At 35.2% G+C, this 20,684-nt stretch overlaps 3 protein-coding genes across 3 annotated transcripts; 2 read left to right on the top strand and 1 right to left on the bottom strand.

Moving 5' to 3' along the window:
• Positions 1–5,453: 5,453 nt before the first annotated feature.
• Positions 5,454–7,859, bottom strand: LOC123306546. The gene has a single exon (XM_044888592.1). The coding sequence runs from the start codon at positions 7,857–7,859 to the stop codon at positions 5,454–5,456; it is 2,406 nt and encodes an 801-aa protein (XP_044744527.1).
• Positions 7,860–8,249: 390 nt separating this feature from the next.
• On the top strand, positions 8,250–9,994 carry LOC123306536. Its single transcript, XM_044888580.1, has 2 exons — positions 8,250–9,902; positions 9,947–9,994. The coding sequence occupies exons 1-2, from the start codon at positions 8,250–8,252 to the stop codon at positions 9,992–9,994; spliced, it is 1,701 nt and encodes a 566-aa protein (XP_044744515.1).
• Positions 9,995–11,750: 1,756 nt separating this feature from the next.
• LOC123306525 lies at positions 11,751–13,160 on the top strand. The gene has a single exon (XM_044888574.1). It carries the CDS (start codon positions 11,751–11,753, stop codon positions 13,158–13,160), a length of 1,410 nt encoding a protein of 469 aa, XP_044744509.1.
• Positions 13,161–20,684: the final 7,524 nt, after the last annotated feature.

Here is a 20,684-nt window from a genome sequence, read left to right as displayed (position 1 = left end):
TAACTCTGCATTATCTTCTTATTCTTCATCGTTCCCGTTCCGGGTGTTCGAACATGCCAGTCATCATCTTCGATGTCGTTAATCTTTGTTTCTAATAGCGTTTTCTATTGGTAAAACTAGTGCTGCACTGGATCACAAAACATCAAATGTGAATTAGGATATCTTGAAGTTATTGCACTGTTTTTATAATATGCTCTCAATACGCACCAGTTTTACAAATGAAATTTGCTATTATAGCGAATTGCGAAGGTAAAACTAGCTTCAGATGCATTGGAATGATTGTAGTGACATCAAAATATGCACTCGCACTGCACTAGTTTCACCAATAGAAAACGCTATAAGTCTCCCGAAACTATAGGGTCAAATACACTTTCTTCTTCGAGATCGATAAAGTACATTGCAATGCCAATAAAAATAAAAATAGTCTTAAAAAATAGGATAGCCATAAGAAAAAATTATAAAAATTTTCGATGATGTATCAAATTACTGTACATATACGAGGATGCATTGATATCTAGGTAGCCTAGACCAGTTTCATGGACAAAAAAATATTGCGTTACCATAGAAACGAACAATGACTCATTAGAAGTGTGAGGTCAAAGAAGTAAACCAGAGTTACGCAATAAATTAAGAGAAAGAAGATGTCAACCGAAATTGTGAAAATCGAAAAATTGGAGTATCATGAGTCATATTTCATAAAACATTTATTACGTATTATGGAAATATTCTGCCAATATTGTGAAAACTTTCTTGCCGTAAATATTCCCGAAACCTTCCTTAAATATTTCAATGAAATCTTTCTTGAGAATATTTTGGTATTTTTCACTGCAATGTTCCATGCTTTGTGGATAATACAAGGCAAGGAAAGAAATTTTCTAGTCAATACGGGTAGAGGCCCTCATTCATTGTTGGGTTAAAATTAACAGTGCTGTGCCTAAGGTACCGTATGGACACAGTAACAAAGCCTACACAGAATGCAACTGGTTCTCCGAACTCGTACAAGCTCACAGAGCTTCTGATGGGTACTTCGGTAGAATCAGAATAATATAATATAATAATAGAATATAATAATATAAGTCACAGAGATTCACCATGTTTCGTTAAGTACTGCCCGCTCTCCGCCCTCTATCTCAGAAAGATTGTCCGTATGGAAAAAAAAATTAGGGTAATTTTTGACAAATTTCATTCTCTATAACCTTGGATATAATGATTAACATCATTAGAGCCATAGAAACCAAGATAATCGCGAAAAGCCGCTTTTTTTTGGACCTTCGACCTTGGATAATAGACTGAAAATGATTATATATCACTGTTGATACAACTTCAACAACACGAAATTAAGGTGTTTTCAGCTTATTATCTCTCTCAGTCGTTGACCCCTATATTATATTAACGTGACTTGACTATTCGTCATTTTTGCAGCCTAAAAAAATGGAGTTGGTCAGTTGTCAGCCACGGCATTGTCGTTTTGACATCAATGTCATTTATTTCATGTATGTCAACCTTCCTGCATTCTATAGTTGCAAAAACTTGTTTTAAGGCCAACTGAATGCTTTTAAGAGTTGGGTTGAAAGTTTCGTAGGCTAGCATGAAAACAATCTTTGTTTTTTCATAGAATTTAATTTTGTTATGCAATATAGTTGTTTCCGATGGCGATACAACGATTATAGCAGTCATAAATTTTTCGATACCATTTTTATAGTTCGATTTGTCTTCAGCTTCGAGCTAGGCTTCAGTTTTGGCTATTACCTCTTCAGCGGCGCAAAATTTGTGTCCAGCGAGCATTCTCTTGAGGACTGAAAACAGAAAGAACCACTGAGGGTCACATCTGAAAAATACGGTGGATGCTCAATTCAGGCAATTTTTCCATCGTTTTCATTGATTTATGGCATGGTGCATTGTAGTTGGGGAGCAGACGATGCTAAATCGGGATTTACTCGAGCGTCGTGGAGACCTAGTGGATTTTGAAGATTAGTTGGTAGAGAGAAAACAAGGTTTTATGATGTATGCACTTTCAGCGGTAGGGAAAGCGTCTGCAGGGTCTCAGAGATGTAAAACAAAATCGTCAGGCGTACATACTCGGGCGTGTCAGATACACATACTGTATATGCCCTACGTGTCTCTGATAATGAATTCATGCTTATCTGACAGTTTGCGCGGTGGGACTGGCCCTTCAGCATGTATCGCTAAACACCTCGCATTAATCGCCATATATCTCAAAAACGTTTGAATGTAGAAAAAATTGCTTAGGTCAAAATCTGTAGAAAATGTTATGATCTACAACTTTTATGATAAATGCGAAAAAGGTTTTAAGCCCAGGGGAAGAGATAATTAAAAAAAAACTGATTTTAGTCAGCTTCATGGCCAATTTTTATTGTTTCGGCTTGCTAAAACTGTCAGACTATATTTTATCCATTATTCTTGAATCATTAGCTTCCAAATAAAAAAAAACGATAATATAGCAATAAGTCTAGCAAAATATTGCTATGCTCTTAGAGTCATCACTGACAGAGTTGGGATTGATGCTGCCCTGTCTGCATGCCATGCCTATGTGCATTCCAGACTTCGGTATGGCGTTATTTTTTGAGCGGTTTCCGTTGAGGCTGATAGAATATTTAAGCTACAAAAAAGATGCCTAAGAACAATCTTCAAGAAGAACCAACGAGAAAGCTGTAAGGATGTTTTTATTCAGCATAATATTTTAACACTCACCAGCTTATACATATATGAATGTATAATGTATGTGATAAAAAACTATGAGGATTTCAAAACCTTGCTCTTGAAGCATGAGTATGACACTAGAGGTAAAACTCACCTCTGTGTGGAAAGAACAACTTTACCTACATACAAAAAAACGTACTTATCTCATGATCAAGATCTGGAATATCTTGCCCCCAAGCTTTAAGCATGGCAGTGCAGTGTGGCAGAAGAAAAGCTAGATAAAAATTTTTACTGAGAAAGGCCTACTATATTCTCAACGAGTTTCTTAGTGAAAAATCCTTTGAAGGACTATAATTCTTTTCTGGTGTTATTGAATTTTTCTATTTGTCATTGTGTTTTTTGTTCTTCTTTTTTCTTCTTTTTTGTGACGTGATTAACAATCTGTGATTCTTAGATCAAATAAAGGTTATCTATCTATCTAAATTATTATATACCTAGACGATTTGGCTGCCCATAGTGCCCATCAGAAAAATTAATCTAGCAAGGCATTCGGACATAGTAATGGGAAATATGGCTGAGTTTAATTTGCTACTTTCTAGTTCAAAATAGAATTTTTATTTTCATTTCATCTGTCAATGTATAGTGTCATGAGTAGACAAAATTTTACTCAATGTGTACCAATCCAAAGTTCCAACATCTAGGTACTAAATATATATATATATATATATATATATATATATATATATATATATATATATATATATATATATATATATATATATATATATATATATATATATATATATATATATATATATATATATATATATATATATATATATATATATATATATATATATATATATATATATATAACGTGCGTTCAAAAAAATTCGTCGTCAAGTAGTCTATGAAATTTTGAAGGCTGATGTTCGGTGGCAGAACGTATGTCTTTCCTTGAATTACTTCATCTTCCCAAAATGTAAACAATGATGACATTAACCTATATATCGTAATTTTGTACGGAAAGGCACTTTTCAGAAAAGATTACCTGTAGATTTCACCCAACGTTCGAAAAGCATTTCTTTCATTGAGTAAGATGACAAGAGTCCAAACAATCTGAGGCGGTTAGAAAAATTCTTCGTAAAAATTTTAGCCGTCCACTATTTTCATACGTAAGAGACATGAATCTTGAATTGATCGTGGTAGTATGTTTTTTTTGTAAGAAGGTTCTAGTTACTTCAGTCATATGAATAAATCACAGTAAGATTCTCAATAATATGTTTATTAATTCTCTATAAATATTGAATTGATTCAGTCATTACTGAAAATCCATGACTAAACTAAAAGAACTGAATTACATGAAAATAGCTATTGGATAATTTATTAAAATTCAATTCAGCTATAAAAAGGCATGATGCTTTCTCCTTCATAACGTTCTGCTATTAAAGTTCCATAAAAGAAAGTATGTCCACATTTTGCCTTTGACTGATGCATACTGTCAGTATGCATCAGTTCAGTATGATACTGACACAGATTACAGAGTAGATGGATACTGAACTCCAATTTTTCTCGGATGCTACAAGGTTAGGTAATCACAACATTTTCAGTTTTCTGATAACATGTCAATCTTTATGGAAACAAATGGATATCTTTTTTTCAAAATCGGGTGGCATATGCCAACGGATACTCCATCCACTTGAGATAAAATCTGAAGAGAGGTTTGTCGAGCTTCTGTCTTCATGTCACATCATGTCATTGTTTGAACATACCTGTTTCGTCAACACATCGCCAAACAGTACAATGGAAAAATTCATTCTTAATAATCTACAGCTACATAGGCTTCAATGAAGTCGCCGGAACAGAATATTTCCATTTTCCTTCAATTTTCTTTCCAATTTTGAAGTAGAATTCAATAGTAAAAGTCTTTCACACGTCTGTAAAAACCATCTTTATAATTTGCTGATAATTTTAATTCAACAACAACCCAAAATGCTAAAATGACAGTTCACCTGGAAAATAGTAAAGCACGAGCTAAGAATTACGTTTAGACACGAAATATCGACGTTCAAAATTCCATAGCCTACTTGACGACGAATTTTTTTGAACGCACGTTATATATATATATATATATATATATATATATATATATATATATATATACTCGGCATAAAGGGGCTATGTAGACAAATCAAACAACCATTTGTCATGTACATCTATATTTCGGACACTTGTTTAGGTCCTTCATCAGGATGCTAAAAAAGTTATTAAAAACCTCTAAAATCTAACAGACTAAAAAATCTTCAAGACAAAAACTTACGTTTGACTAGTTGTGGAAAGAATGGCAAAGAAACAATCAGCATGTGTCCAACCAATTACAAATCATTGGAAGGAAGAAAACTACATCAATCTCGAGAAACTACATGAATATTCTCTAAGTAATAACACAAACAAAATCGTGTCAAAAAGATCGCTAAACTAGGTTACAAGCACAATGGCGCCAAAAATTGACACAGAGGACAGACAAATCCTCAGACCACAGAGGACTATGACAATCTGTCAAATCTTTTTCTTTAAAAGTGAAATAGGTTTTGAGTTTTGGAATAGAGATGTCGCCCCGGAGTCCAAAGCGAAAGTGAGAACAATTACCATCCTCATATTTTGTGGGATGACGTTATAAAGTTTGTGAAAGTTGAGGAGAGATGTCGCTTTTGGAGTCCAAAGCGAGCAAATAATTATAAATGTTACTAAGACCCTTAATGTCGGTACGTTTATTGATGGGATTTGATTGCTCATTTATAGCACATTTCCAAAAAAACCCGTTTGGTGTTATTTGAGCAAGAATACAGTATCTTCGGATTATCGAAATCGAAAACATGACCAGCTCTCGCAGCATGCAAAGCAAGGGCACATCTGTCAGGGTGTAATCTGACGTCGCTTTTGTGAACCGCGAATCTTCTTTTTAGGGATTGGGAGGTTTGTCCGATATAGACCCCCTCACAGTCTAAACATCTCACTGAGTAGACACAATCAGAGCTGGAAAGAACGTCCGCTCTGTCTTTGAGATTGGTGAAGAGAAACTTATTGGGGAAAACGTTATATCTGGCAATTTTCACGTTGCTAATAGAGGAAAAAATGTGAACCAGTTTACTGGTCAAACCGGGCAATGAGGGCAGAGATGCAAACTTTATTTGGCTGACATGTGAGCTCTCGTGGGGAGCGTCCTGTCTTTGTTGAGGCAGTGTGGTAGGAGGATGTTCAGGAGGATCAGGTGAGATCCGTCGATTGGATGTCGAGAATATCAACTTCTTAAGCAGGCCGTGGGGATATCCATTATCTTTTAGGATGTCATATAATCTGTTCAGAGCACTCTGTTTGAAATCCATGTGAGTAAGGCCTATTATTCTGTTCTTTAGGTTGTTAACAACGTTGATCTTCATTTGCCAATCATGGCTTGAATTGAAGTGGACATATCTTCCTGAGCTGGTCGGCTTTCTGTACCAATCAAGCTTTACTGTGTTGTCCTCAGAACGTATCACTTTGGTATCCAGGAATGGGACAAATCTGTCTTTCTCTTCTTCTATGGTGAACTGTATATGTGGGTTGAAGGAGTTGAAGATCCTTAGGAGTTCTTCTTTCATATTTGAAGGAATGGCCAATATAATGTCATCAACATACTGGAACAAGAATGCCGGAATGAAGGATAGTTTGCTAAGGCAGTAACCGATCAACACCGTCATCACCAGAGCTGCCAAAGTTGGGCTGAGGATGCTGCCCATCGGGCACCCAAAGATTTGAGAGTAAAATTCACCTTTATATTTAAAATAGTTGGAATCGAACAGGAACTTCAATAGGTTAACAAATTTAGGCCTAGGAATATTCGTGACGGCCTCAATCCTGCTCCAATTGTCCACTATTATCTTCTCCGTTAACTCCCAGGAAATATTGGTGAAAAGACTGATAACATCCAACGAGAGGATCTCATGGTCTGGAGGAATCTGCAAATTGTTGACCTTCTCCGCAAAATCGAAAGAATCTTTGACTGCCCAAGTGTGGAAGTCGTCCTTGAAAGCTGACTTGAGGATGTCGGCGACAAACTTGCTAAGTTCACTTGTTGGGGATTTAATGGTGGAGACGATAGGTCTGAGAGGAGTTCCCTCTTTATGGATCTTTGGTAGACCGTAGATAGTGGGAGAAATGCCTTTGTAGTTATTCAATTGTCTCGCCGTGGTGGCACTGATGTATGCTTGGTCTTTGAGATCCTTGACAAGGCTGTTGTTCTTTGTCTGATACCTCGATGTGGGGTCTGAGTTTAATTTCTTATAAACGTTGGTGTCCTCGACGATATTCAAGAGCTTCTCTTCATATTGTTGCTTTGTGATGGCTACTGTGACATTGCCCTTATCTGCCATCGTTATGACGATGTCATCATTGTCCTTCAGGAACCTTTTTGTCTTGCAAAAGAGTCCGTATTGTGGGTTATTCTTCTTCCAAGCCTGGTGGATGAAATTGGTGATGGCATTGGTAGATTTAGCCCGGAGTAAGTCCTGCGATTCCTGTGGAGCCAACCTCACAAGATACTCGGAGTCAGCCAATAAAGATTTAATTGACAAAATATTAGAGGGGACAGAATGGGCAAACTTGGGACCAAGACTAAGCAAATGTTTAATGTCCCGTGGGAAAACATGATCTGTTAAATTGGCAAACCACGAATCTTTAACTTTCAGATCCGAGATGGATTTATCAATCAAGGAATCAAACTTGCGTTTGAGAACGTTGGTGGAAAAGACAGTGATCCTATCTGAGGACCTAGACTGAGTCTGTTCAAAAATGGATATAATACGTATAGGAAGAACAAGGATCAATCTTTCACGGATATGCTTAATGCCTGCATGCAGCGAGTTGATCTTTCTGATAGTGACCGATATTTCAAGATTGAGCAGAGTAGAAGATACCTTATTGCTCAGTGCGAGAGCTCTTCTGTTGTCCCCTGTGTTGTCGCCTATCAAATTGTTAATACATTTAATGTTCTGCTTGATGTGTCTTGGAATGACGCCAGTTGATCGGCATCTGAGTAGGAAGTTCCTTCTGCTCAACTCAAAACCTATTTCACTTTTAAAGAAAAAGATTTGACAGATTGTCATAGTCCTCTGTGGTCTGAGGATTTGTCTGTCCTCTGTGTCAATTTTTGGCGCCATTGTGCTTGTAACCTAGTTTAGCGATCTTTTTGACACGATTTTGTTTGTGTTATTACTTAGAGAATATTCATGTAGTTTCTCGAGATTGATGTAGTTTTCTTCCTTCCAATGATTTGTAATTGGTTGGACACATGCTGATTGTTTCTTTGCCATTCTTTCCACAACTAGTCAAACGTAAGTTTTTGTCTTGAAGATTTTTTAGTCTGTTAGATTTTAGAGGTTTTTAATAACTTTTTTAGCATCCTGATGAAGGACCTAAACAAGTGTCCGAAATATAGATGTACATGACAAATGGTTGTTTGATTTGTCTACATAGCCCCTTTATGCCGAGTACCCAATAATTAAGTAGATTAGAAAATACGGCAATACTCCTTGTATACATAATTACAGATGGGTTTCTACGATGAGATGAAGAACACCTATGGAGAGGTAACAGTTAGAGACCTCAAATCTTGGGCGAACCTGAACACCAGATTGGCAAAAGCAAGATGCAGAAGGAACTTCCTACTCAGATGCCGATCAACTGGCGTCATTCCAAGACACATCAAGCAGAACATTAAATGTATTAACAATTTGATAGGCGACAACACAGGGGACAACAGAAGAGCTCTCGCACTGAGCAATAAGGTATCTTCTACTCTGCTCAATCTTGAAATATCGGTCACTATCAGAAAGATCAACTCGCTGCATGCAGGCATTAAGCATATCCGTGAAAGATTGATCCTTGTTCTTCCTATACGTATTATATCCATTTTTGAACAGACTCAGTCTAGGTCCTCAGATAGGATCACTGTCTTTTCCACCAACGTTCTCAAACGCAAGTTTGATTCCTTGATTGATAAATCCATCTCGGATCTGAAAGTTAAAGATTCGTGGTTTGCCAATTTAACAGATCATGTTTTCCCACGGGACATTAAACATTTGCTTAGTCTTGGTCCCAAGTTTGCCCATTCTGTCCCCTCTAATATTTTGTCAATTAAATCTTTATTGGCTGACTCCGAGTATCTTGTGAGGTTGGCTCCACAGGAATCGCAGGACTTACTCCGGGCTAAATCTACCAATGCCATCACCAATTTCATCCACCAGGCTTGGAAGAAGAATAACCCACAATACGGACTCTTTTGCAAGACAAAAAGGTTCCTGAAGGACAATGATGACATCGTCATAACGATGGCAGATAAGGGCAATGTCACAGTAGCCATCACAAAGCAACAATATGAAGAGAAGCTCTTGAATATCGTCGAGGACACCAACGTTTATAAGAAATTAAACTCAGACCCCACATCGAGGTATCAGACAAAGAACAACAGCCTTGTCAAGGATCTCAAAGACCAAGCATACATCAGTGCCACCACGGCGAGACAATTGAATAACTACAAAGGCATTTCTCCCACTATCTACGGTCTACCAAAGATCCATAAAGAGGGAACTCCTCTCAGACCTATCGTCTCCACCATTAAATCCCCAACAAGTGAACTTAGCAAGTTTGTCGCCGACATCCTCAAGTCAGCTTTCAAGGACGACTTCCACACTTGGGCAGTCAAAGATTCTTTCGATTTTGCGGAGAAGGTCAACAATTTGCAGATTCCTCCAGACCATGAGATCCTCTCGTTGGATGTTATCAGTCTTTTCACCAATATTTCCTGGGAGTTAACGGAGAAGATAATAGTGGACAATTGGAGCAGGATTGAGGCCGTCACGAATATTCCTAGGCCTAAATTTGTTAACCTATTGAAGTTCCTGTTCGATTCCAACTATTTTAAATATAAAGGTGAATTTTACTCTCAAATCTTTGGGTGCCCGATGGGCAGCATCCTCAGCCCAACTTTGGCAGCTCTGGTGATGACGGTGTTGATCGGTTACTGCCTTAGCAAACTATCCTTCATTCCGGCATTCTTGTTCCAGTATGTTGATGACATTATATTGGCCATTCCTTCAAATATGAAAGAAGAACTCCTAAGGATCTTCAACTCCTTCAACCCACATATACAGTTCACCATAGAAGAAGAGAAAGACAGATTTGTCCCATTCCTGGATACCAAAGTGATACGTTCTGAGGACAACACAGTAAAGCTTGATTGGTACAGAAAGCCGACCAGCTCAGGAAGATATGTCCACTTCAATTCAAGCCATGATTGGCAAATGAAGATCAACGTTGTTAACAACCTAAAGAACAGAATAATAGGCCTTACTCACATGGATTTCAAACAGAGTGCTCTGAACAGATTATATGACATCCTAAAAGATAATGGATATCCCCACGGCCTGCTTAAGAAGTTGATATTCTCGACATCCAATCGACGGATCTCACCTGATCCTCCTGAACATCCTCCTACCACACTGCCTCAACAAAGACAGGACGCTCCCCACGAGAGCTCACATGTCAGCCAAATAAAGTTTGCATCTCTGCCCTCATTGCCCGGTTTGACCAGTAAACTGGTTCACATTTTTTCCTCTATTAGCAACGTGAAAATTGCCAGATATAACGTTTTCCCCAATAAGTTTCTCTTCACCAATCTCAAAGACAGAGCGGACGTTCTTTCCAGCTCTGATTGTGTCTACTCAGTGAGATGTTTAGACTGTGAGGGGGTCTATATCGGACAAACCTCCCAATCCCTAAAAAGAAGATTCGCGGTTCACAAAAGCGACGTCAGATTACACCCTGACAGATGTGCCCTTGCTTTGCATGCTGCGAGAGCTGGTCATGTTTTCGATTTCGATAATCCGAAGATACTGTATTCTTGCTCAAATAACACCAAACGGGTTTTTTTGGAAATGTGCTATATTAATGAGCAATCAAATCCCATCAATAAACGTACCGACATTAAGGGTCTTAGTAACATTTATAATTATTTGCTCGCTTTGGACTCCAAAAGCGACATCTCTCCTCAACTTTCACAAACTTTATAACGTCATCCCACAAAATATGAGGATGGTAATTGTTCTCACTTTCGCTTTGGACTCCGGGGCGACATCTCTATTCCAAAACTCAAAACCTATTTCACTTTTAAAGAAAAAGATTTGACAGATTGTCATAGTCCTCTGTGGTCTGAGGATTTGTCTGTCCTCTGTGTCAATTTTTGGCGCCATTGTGCTTGTAACCTAGTTTAGCGATCTTTTTGACACGATTTTGTTTGTGTTATTACTTAGAGAATATTCATGTAGTTTCTCGAGATTGATGTAGTTTTCTTCCTTCCAATGATTTGTAATTGGTTGGACACATGCTGATTGTTTCTTTGCCATTCTTTCCACAACTAGTCAAACGTAAGTTTTTGTCTTGAAGATTTTTTAGTCTGTTAGATTTTAGAGGTTTTTAATAACTTTTTTAGCATCCTGATGAAGGACCTAAACAAGTGTCCGAAATATAGATGTACATGACAAATGGTTGTTTGATTTGTCTACATAGCCCCTTTATGCCGAGTACCCAATAATTAAGTAGATTAGAAAATACGGCAATACTCCTTGTATACATATATATATATATATATATATATATATATATATATATATATATATATATATATATATATATATATATATATATATATATATATATATATATATATATATATATATATATATATATATATATATATATATATATATATATATATATATATATATATATATATATATATATATATATATATATATATATATATATATATATATATATATATATATATATATATATATATATATATATATATATTTAGAGTACATATATCTCGTTAATCACTGATCGATATCCTCTATATTATATATTTTATCATATTCAACGATCATTATCTTGAACATTAAATTAAGATGGGATTTTATCAAACGATGACATCACGTTATGGCATTCGGACATCTAATATCATGAAGGAATGGAGTAACAACAACCGAAAGATGGCGAACCTCTTGAACAGGAGGATATTCCTGCTCGAATGTAAAAGACTGGGATTAACACCTAATCATATTGGAGCAGGAGTCAGGAATGTTCTGAATTTGCTTGAATTTCACACAGGAAGTAGATTCAATAGAAAGATTAGTGGATTTAACAAAAACTTAGTTAATAGATTACTTTCCTTGGAGATTGAACACACTCACTTAAAGATTTCACACATTAGCAAATACAATGGCACCATAAAAAGAGAGTTGAGGCAGACAATACCAACAGAGATACATAAAGAATTTTTCAGACGCCAGCAGGTTACATACAACAAAATATTTCATAAAGTGAAAATTACACACCTCAGAAAAATTAAAGCACTACAGAGAAGAATACATAAAGCAGACTATAAAGTTCTAGAGAAATGGTTCAAGAATTTGTCCCAGACAGCAGTACCTGAAGAGGTTAGAATAGTCCTTGGTTTGGGTTCCAAATTTAGCGTCCCTTTAGACCACAAAGAAATAAACATCAAAGACCTAATAGCAGACGTTGAGAGCCTTTTAGACTTGGTGGAGGGAGATAGAAGAGACACTTTGAGAGCTAAGATAGCGAGCATTATAACCGGTCATCTACATAAAAATAAAAATAATACTCGTGCGACAGACAACATAGGAAGGCTATATAAAACAACTAAATACTTTTTGAGAACTAATGACCACCTAGTAGTTCTCGACAGTGACAAAGGTTCGGTGACTGTTCTTATGAATAGGGCGGATTATCTTCAGAAAATGTACTCAATTGTTGACACTGATGATTTCAAAAAGATTTCTAGAGACCCAACAACTACTATCCAGAATAAAACCAACAAAATCATATCCACACTTGTAGATCAAAATATACTAAGTAAAGAAGCTGCAAAATCAATGAAGTCATATAATTCAGTGAGCCCTAGAATGTACGGAAATCCCAAAGTACATAAAGAAAATGTCCCAATGCGACCAATCGTGTCTGATGTACAGGGTCCCACATGCAAACTTTCAAATTATATTGCACAAATCCTAACAGAAGCCTATGACCAGGATAATGCATATTATGTAAAAGATTCGGTCGACTTTTCCTGCAAAATTAACAATTTTGAATTACCCCCAGATCATGTGGTGATATCACTTGACGTAATCAACCTATTTGGCAACATATCAAAAGAGTTGGTACTGAAAGCAATAGAATTCCATTGGGACAAGATTGAGGCATGCTGCAACATATCAAAAGAATACTTCAAGGAGATAATCACCTTCCTCCTGGAATCAGGTTACTTCATGTTCGATGGCAGTTTCTATTTGCAGATGTTTGGGTGCATTATGGGATCCAGACTTCCAGATCTTGTCATTATATGTGATGGACTATGTACTCAACTCCTGTATACCTAGATTAACATTCACACTTGCATTTATAAAAAAATATGTGGACGACCTAATAATATCCCTACCATCAACGGGAACTGAGGAGATATTGCAAGTTTTCAACAGCTTCGACCCTAAGTTGAAGTTCACGATTGAGACAGAAGATTGTTATAACTCTGTTCCGTTCTTAGATACCAGGGTATGCCGAGTGGATAATAAAATAAAATTAGATTGGTATAGAAAGACGACTTCTGCAGGAAAGTTTATACATTTTTATCTGACCATCCAATAAGCATAAAATTAAATTTCATTAAAGAACAAAAAAACAGGATTTATAAAATTTGTGATCCAACATTCAGAGATGGAAGCATGAAAAGGCTGTTTGATCTTTTGGTTGAGAATGCCTATCCTAAAACAATGTTGAAAAAACTTCTGTATTCTGCTTCAACGTTGCCATTGGCTGAAAGTCCAACACAACCTGATACGGTAGGAGAAACAGAAGTTGTTAAATATGGAAGCATCCCGAATATCCCTTACCTTACCTACAAAATTAAAAACTGTTTTAAAGATTATAATGAAAAAGTGAAAATAGTGGCACAGTGTAAAAAGAAAGTGGCAAATTTATATTCAAAACTAAAGGACCCTATACCAAAAGAAATAAAATCTAATGTAGTGTACGAACTGGAATGTGCTGACTGTCATGAAACCTACGTAGGTCAAACCTCTCAGTGGCTTAGAAATCGCATGAACTTACATAAAAGTGATATAAGAACAAATAACCTGAGATGTGCATTGTCTGTTCATGCTAATAAGTACTCACATAGTGTTGATTTTAATAACGTAAAAATTTTAGATGCAAATATAAATTATAAAAAAAGATGTATACTAGAAATGATCCACATACAAACTCAAAAAAGTAAAATTAACAAAAAAACGGACACGAAGGGACTAAGTCCAATATATGCATATCTTCTAGAACTTTCTAACAGACCATTTTTCGATGGTCCAGTTGATGAATGACATTTAACCTAACATTGTTTATTGCGTATTACAATATTGCGTTTCTTAATTGATAATCATTTAATGTTACCCTGCTTGATATTTGTGTCTACTTTTGTACATTTCTTAGACTTAGAGATCAACCTCGCATTCAGTAAGTTGTTGTGCTCTGTTTTTTGTTTTACTGTTGCTGATGTGTTTTGTTGTATTTTACAGTTGCCCTGAGGAAGAAGCAAAAAAGCTTCGAAAGCTAGGCTTTACATGAATAAAGAGTAAATATATCTCGTTAATCACCGATCGATATCCTTTATATTATATATTTTATTATATATATATATATATATATATATATATATATATATATATATATGAACCCGTAGTGCGTTGTTACCTCCGTTAAGTTCATTGGGCGACCTGACCTCCGGGTGAAGGAGTTATATAATTGGAATAATTTTTGTTTATATATGTAGAGGGGAAGGTAAATAACAGGGGTACCTAAAGAGGGGAAAAGATTTTTATCGAAAAATTTTTCTTCAAACGAATCAGACCTTACTACCTCCGCATATATTTCTTATTAGTAGTGCGCTCTCACCTCCCGCAACGTTGCCAGATTTTAGGAGGACAGAAAGTAAGACACCTCGAATTCTACTCATATATAGAATACAGCTGCTCTTCCGATTCATTCACACATATTGAAACCTGTAAATAGTTCGAGAACGATACGAATATTAATAAACTTCATACGCTGATAATTGATTGATAAGGTTCGTGATCTCGGTGTAAATGAATTTGGACAGTTTTGAATAAATATGCTTATGTCTACGATACTTCGTCCGATAGGGGAGTTTAATACCATATAGGTCCCAAAATGAATGATGCATGAAAATGAAATTTTTCGTGACATATAAGATTAATTCAAAAGACAATTTTACCGAATTTGTTCTGGTATGAAATAGTAGTATAATTTTTGGGCATTATATTCACGACATTAGGAACTCCATATAAATATTTTTCCCGAATGAATCGATAAAGATATACGTTTTACTTTCAGCTTCTATACTTCATTCACTTTCATTTTAGCACTGGATTGGCCATGGAAATTGGATACCTTTCACTCTGTATGGTACGAAAATGTTGGGTTAAGACCAGAGATATATCTCTGGTTAAGACGCTTGTCAAAACATTCTTGAGTTTTAAATCAGTGCTACGTAGTCCGTTCTACGTGAGACTTTCAGTAATTACGTATTTCATCATAATGTCAAATCACTTCGGAAAATATTAAGTCGAAAATATGTAACGAACATAATTGACGTTTATACAAACTGATTGAAGACATACCAAATCTATTTATTTATATGGAAAATACAAGTGATCAGTAGCTTGAGGAGAGTTACTGTTGTTGTTTATCTTCTTTGGCTGGAGGTTGAAGACGTTACATCAGTTGTAGAATTCAAAAAAATCAACCCGAAGATGAAATGCATCTGATGCAGTGTTAGCATTGAGTTGAATAATCAAAGGTGGTAGGGAATAGGTATCTCTTGAAGAAATGAACGGATAATTACAAGAATGTTGAATTCTTCAACAAAAATCATCTTGCGTGAATGGTAGTCAAAATAATTAAAAGAAGTTTGAAGCAAGAGGAGCTTCACCTCACAAAACAACTGGCTCGTATTCATGTCTATTTATTTTCAATACATTGATATAATGATAATAATTATACAGGGTGTGGCGTAATGAATGGATAATATGGATCCTGCGGGTAGAGGACTCTATGGCGGTTCAGATAAATATATTTTACGTTTGGTAAAAGTGCCTTGGTTTTCGAGATATTATTATATAAATAATAATAATAACTGGATATTGACATTTTTCATCATAGCGGATCAAAAGAAACTCCTTGATTTAATGGCATTTCTTAATTTCTCGAGGAGTCTTTTGCGATTTTTCAGTACACAGGGTGTTTCACAAGTAAACGGACAAACGAAAACCGTGAATAGGGGGCATTGAGCTGAGTTCAAAAACACCTCATATGTGTGTCTTGGGCATTCCGTTTCCGATATACAGAGGAGTTTATTCAAATTTCCCGAATTTTCGTTCAGCTATAACTCCAAATAATTTAGTTGTATTCGGCTAAAAACTCATTATCCGCTTAAGCTTGTAAGTTTCAATAAAACAGAACATTAAAAGTTGACGAACACAGGACCGGACTCATTGAGGCTATATTCAAACTTAAACTCAACACTCTGTTTGTAGTTTTTTTCGTCATAATTTTGAATTTTTAAGGTATCTGCATTTATTTTCTCAAAATCAATGAAATTTTGGTATGCTTTATCAGTGGATAATTTTTAATGAATAATTCTTTGGTGGTGAAATGCCTCTAGAAAAAAACAGCGCTGCATATTGACTTTTACTTCACAATAATTAATGGTATGAATATGATCGCCAATCAGATGTGGAAATCTAAAAATGGAATTGGAAATGTTTAACTAAATTTTTTCTTTTTGGATATTTTAGCATATCTGGTTATTCAGATAAATCATTCACAGTGATAATAAGCTTTATTATTGATAATGAACAAAAATAGCAATAAAAAACTACGCTATCATGAAAATAATAATTATAACTTGATATCTTCCGAATGAATCGCTTTTTATGGACAACGTGGACCTGAAGTAATTTTCCGAATTGATTTTCACTTCATTTGGTCTTTTAGTGAAGGTAATGATTGGCACTTCGAATAAGTATGATAAATGCACTTTCGAATTCTTTACTTATTCCGTTATATTCATTATTGGATCTATGGAAATCTATGGATTGGTCTGGTCTTATTACAATTTGTTTTTGAAACATTGATGATATTCATGCACCAGCAAAAGTATTTATCAGTATTTCAGGTCATTTCATTAGAAGGGTAGGACCACAACATTGGACTGCTAGATCTCCAGATCTGACACCCCGCGATTTCTTTCTTTGTTTTCATTCACACAACTAGTTGTCCATAAAAAAATAGATTAATTCTGAAGATCAAGTTTTAATATTTAGTTTCAAGATAGCGTAGTTTTTCCATCCATATTTGTGCATTATCAATTTTGAAACATTTAATCATTGTGAATGACTATTTTGAAGACCGAATATGGTATAATTGTTGAACACATTCATTTCATTTCTTTGAAAAAAAAAATCAATTAAGAATTTCTATTTTTCATGAAGTGCTCTATTCCTTAGAGGCGTCTGACCAAAACAATTACTTCTAGAACATGATCAACAGGTGGGGCAACCCAAAAATCAATTCATTTTGAGACAATAATAATGCACATAACAAAAAAGTTTAAATTATGATTAAAAAACTACATACACAATGTTTTTATGAGTTTGAAGTTAAGTAAAGCCTCACTGAGCCCGGTCCTGATTTTTGTGGAATTTAAATGCTCTGTTTCAATGAAATTACTAACTCAAGGCTAAATATAAATTTTCAGTCGACTTGATAGAGAATTTCAGGACTTATAGCCGAACGGAAATTCGAGAAATTTCAAAAAACACTGAAGACACCTATATATAGGGTGCCCCAAAACTATTGAAACAAACGTCACACCACGATAGAGTAGATCAAATACTATCGAATGACACCAACATTAGTTGAGCGAAAATGTACGGTTTCTGAGAAAACCTAACCTAAAGTTGCCGATTTTCGAACTATTTTTTCAATCACAAGGCAAATTTGTGATTAAGGATAGCGTTTTTCTCCCATATTATCACCCCTGTTTAATCTGAGTATTAAAAATCATGTAGAAAAAACAATTGTTTCAATTAACATCAACCTAGGTCGAGACTTAGGTTATGGTTATCGATTAACTACTTAAAATAATTTCAATTAGGGGAGATAAAACAATTATCTTAGTTCAATATAATTCAAAATCGATATCCTTCTTCACAAACTGGCCCTGTTATTAAGAAAAATAGTTCGAAAATCGGGAACTTTAGGTGTTCTAATAAAATTCTGATTATTTTGGAAACGGTACGTTTTCGTTGAACTAATGTTGGTGTCATTCGATAATATTTGGTTTGCTCTATCGTGGTGTGACGTTTGATTCACTAGTTTTGGGACACCCTGTATATGGGGTGATTTTGAACTCAGCGCAATGCCCTCTATTCACGGTTTTCATTTGTCTGTTTACTCGTGAAACATCCTGTATACTCCTTGTACTCTGAAAATTTTGAAACAAATGCCCTCACCCTCATATGAAAATTCAAATTCTTCTTGTTGTGAGAAACGTTCGTCCAGAGACTCTGGTTCATCCTCCCGACCCTGGTTACATTGCCCGTTGAAAATGAAATCGGCATCTGTTTACTGCAAAACACGTGTTAATGCTGATACGAAGGGTTCAAACTTTTCTACCTGATTCGAGCTTTTTAGGAACGAATTGCTCAAAATGAGTTCGAGTAACATTTCGTTTTGCGTGTTATATTGGATAAAATTGAATTTATGCCATGGATGATTCGAGAATTATTGATGTCCAGAATGCTCCAGAATTATGAAAATTTTCAGATTTCATTGAAACTCTTGCGAAAACTGTCTCGTATATTGTCAAGTTCAGATTTTAATTCATTCAGAACTTTGAAGTTCGACAAATAATGATGTAAACAATTCAATATTATATTTGCCTCAAGACTCGAAACTTTTCGAGAAACGATTTATTTAATGATTTGATGACGAATAAATCAATTATGTGTGTTGATATTATATTTTCATTCATTGAAGAATATTTAGAATAATGAAGTTCAACAAATGATACGAACAAGATACTTATTCAATTAACCTCATGATCCGAAACATTTCAGAATTTATTTCGTGTTTAGATAATCCGCTGCATATCGTTGTTCACAATACGACTGTCAATTTAGGACCAATTATAGAACGATTTAATTAATAGATCAATAGCTTTCGAAAATGTTGGTCAGTCTATGACTGACAACTCATTTTGTCAAATGACGGATTTCAGTATCAGACTGCTTTATTAGTATGATGAGAGTTCAAAAAAATTTGTATGGACTACAGAATTTAGATGGTTGATATTCCGTGTCGCTAACAGTCAATCACATTTCCTTCAGCGTAGTTGTTGTTTTGAAGAAAAAGTAGTAGATTCTCGCAAAATCCGAAACTCTACATGTATAGCAGTTGTTCAGTTCGGGATTAAAGTTTATCCTAGATTGATTTTGACATTTCAGTTCAGTTCTGTCAGATCAATCTAGGATCATCTTAAATCTCGGCCTCATCCTGAACTGAACAACCGGGCCTTATAGTAATAGCAACGTAGCATTCATTAAGTCGGTATATTATTGGAATAATACTAATTGTTTATAGCGGAGAATAGTGGTTTTCAGCCTCGGTAGGTATTCACGAAATTCATTTTATTATGTTTTTTTAAGGTGAATCGGCCCGAAATCTTGGATCCCCCGACCTGCTAGTTTCGTATACTTCTATGACAATAGAATAATAACTCAAATTTCAACATTTTCACAGAAATTTTTGAATTTAAGGGTGAGACACTTAAAAAAAATCGATAGCAACTCAGCGCCTAAACTACAAGCTTGCCGAAGTTGAAACTGGTAACAATCTACTCAGTGCTTCATAATATGTATAGTTTTATGACTCAGTGTTATTTAGGACCTGTAAAAAAATTAAAAACTGTAAACTCGTCATCGCCTTCCAAAGGCTGTATCTTGGAAGGGCTGTCGATTTGGAAAATTTACAGGAAATACCCCCGCTTATTTTCATTAAGGAATCATCTCCCTTATTCCTTCGCATTTGTTTACAGATATCCTGTATATAGCTATATTTTATCTATGCACTTTTTTATTTTAGATAGTAGAAGTTTAATCAATATGTGTTATTTTCGAAGACCAAAACAAAAATTTCAACTGCACATGATTTGTTACTTATAAGAATCATCATCTATTTCGAATAATTTAACTGCATGCGAAAATACTTAGATTAACTTTTGTCTTCGTCCTTTCATCATGCGTCCATCATAGTGTCCGCTGTTCATCATAGCTTCTGGGAATTTACCAATTAATCATCTGTATCTCAATCATATGTATCCGAGTATGTATCTATATTATTAACTTCATTTTGAAGATTCATTATATCTTGACAAAAATATGGTTGCAATTTCAAAATATGTTGACTCGAGGCCTTCCAAAGACTTCAATATTGTTTATTTTTCCCTTACACCCTGTATGATCTATCGAAAAATGCAAATCTGTTTTGGCGAATTCTTCATAAAATCTTACTTGTTTCGATATAATTGGTAATTTTCTTTATGATACATCACTGAAATATTCAAACCAGAAAGATGGTACAAGCTCTTCAAATTTTCGGGAAAATCCAATATTTAAACATAATCGATAATAAAAGAGATGTTTCTGAGCAAAGGATTCCTCAAAATCATTGAGAAATCTGATTCAAGAAAAATATGAAGAGCGTTCCATTTGAAATAACACAATGTCCAACATTCGGTTTAGCCGACGTTGTTCATTTCTGTGATATTGTGA

This window comes from Coccinella septempunctata, chromosome 1 (assembly GCF_907165205.1).
Source record: "Coccinella septempunctata chromosome 1, icCocSept1.1, whole genome shotgun sequence".
NCBI classification, from domain to species: Eukaryota; Metazoa; Arthropoda; class Insecta; order Coleoptera; family Coccinellidae; genus Coccinella; species Coccinella septempunctata.
The sequence above is the reverse complement of the archived record's forward strand: the minus strand, read 5'-3'. Positions and strand labels throughout refer to the sequence as shown.

Coding starts and splice junctions, on each gene's coding strand:
- LOC123306525 (XM_044888574.1), top strand. CDS start 11,751: ATGGCGAACCTCTTGAACAGGAGGATATTCCTGCTCGAATGTAAAAGA.
- LOC123306536 (XM_044888580.1), top strand. CDS start 8,250: ATGGGTTTCTACGATGAGATGAAGAACACCTATGGAGAGGTAACAGTT. Junction 9,903..9,946: donor TCCCATTCCTGGATACCAAA/GTGATACGTTCT, acceptor TGATTGGTACAG/AAAGCCGACCAGCTCAGGAA.
- LOC123306546 (XM_044888592.1), bottom strand. CDS start 7,859: ATGGCGCCAAAAATTGACACAGAGGACAGACAAATCCTCAGACCACAG.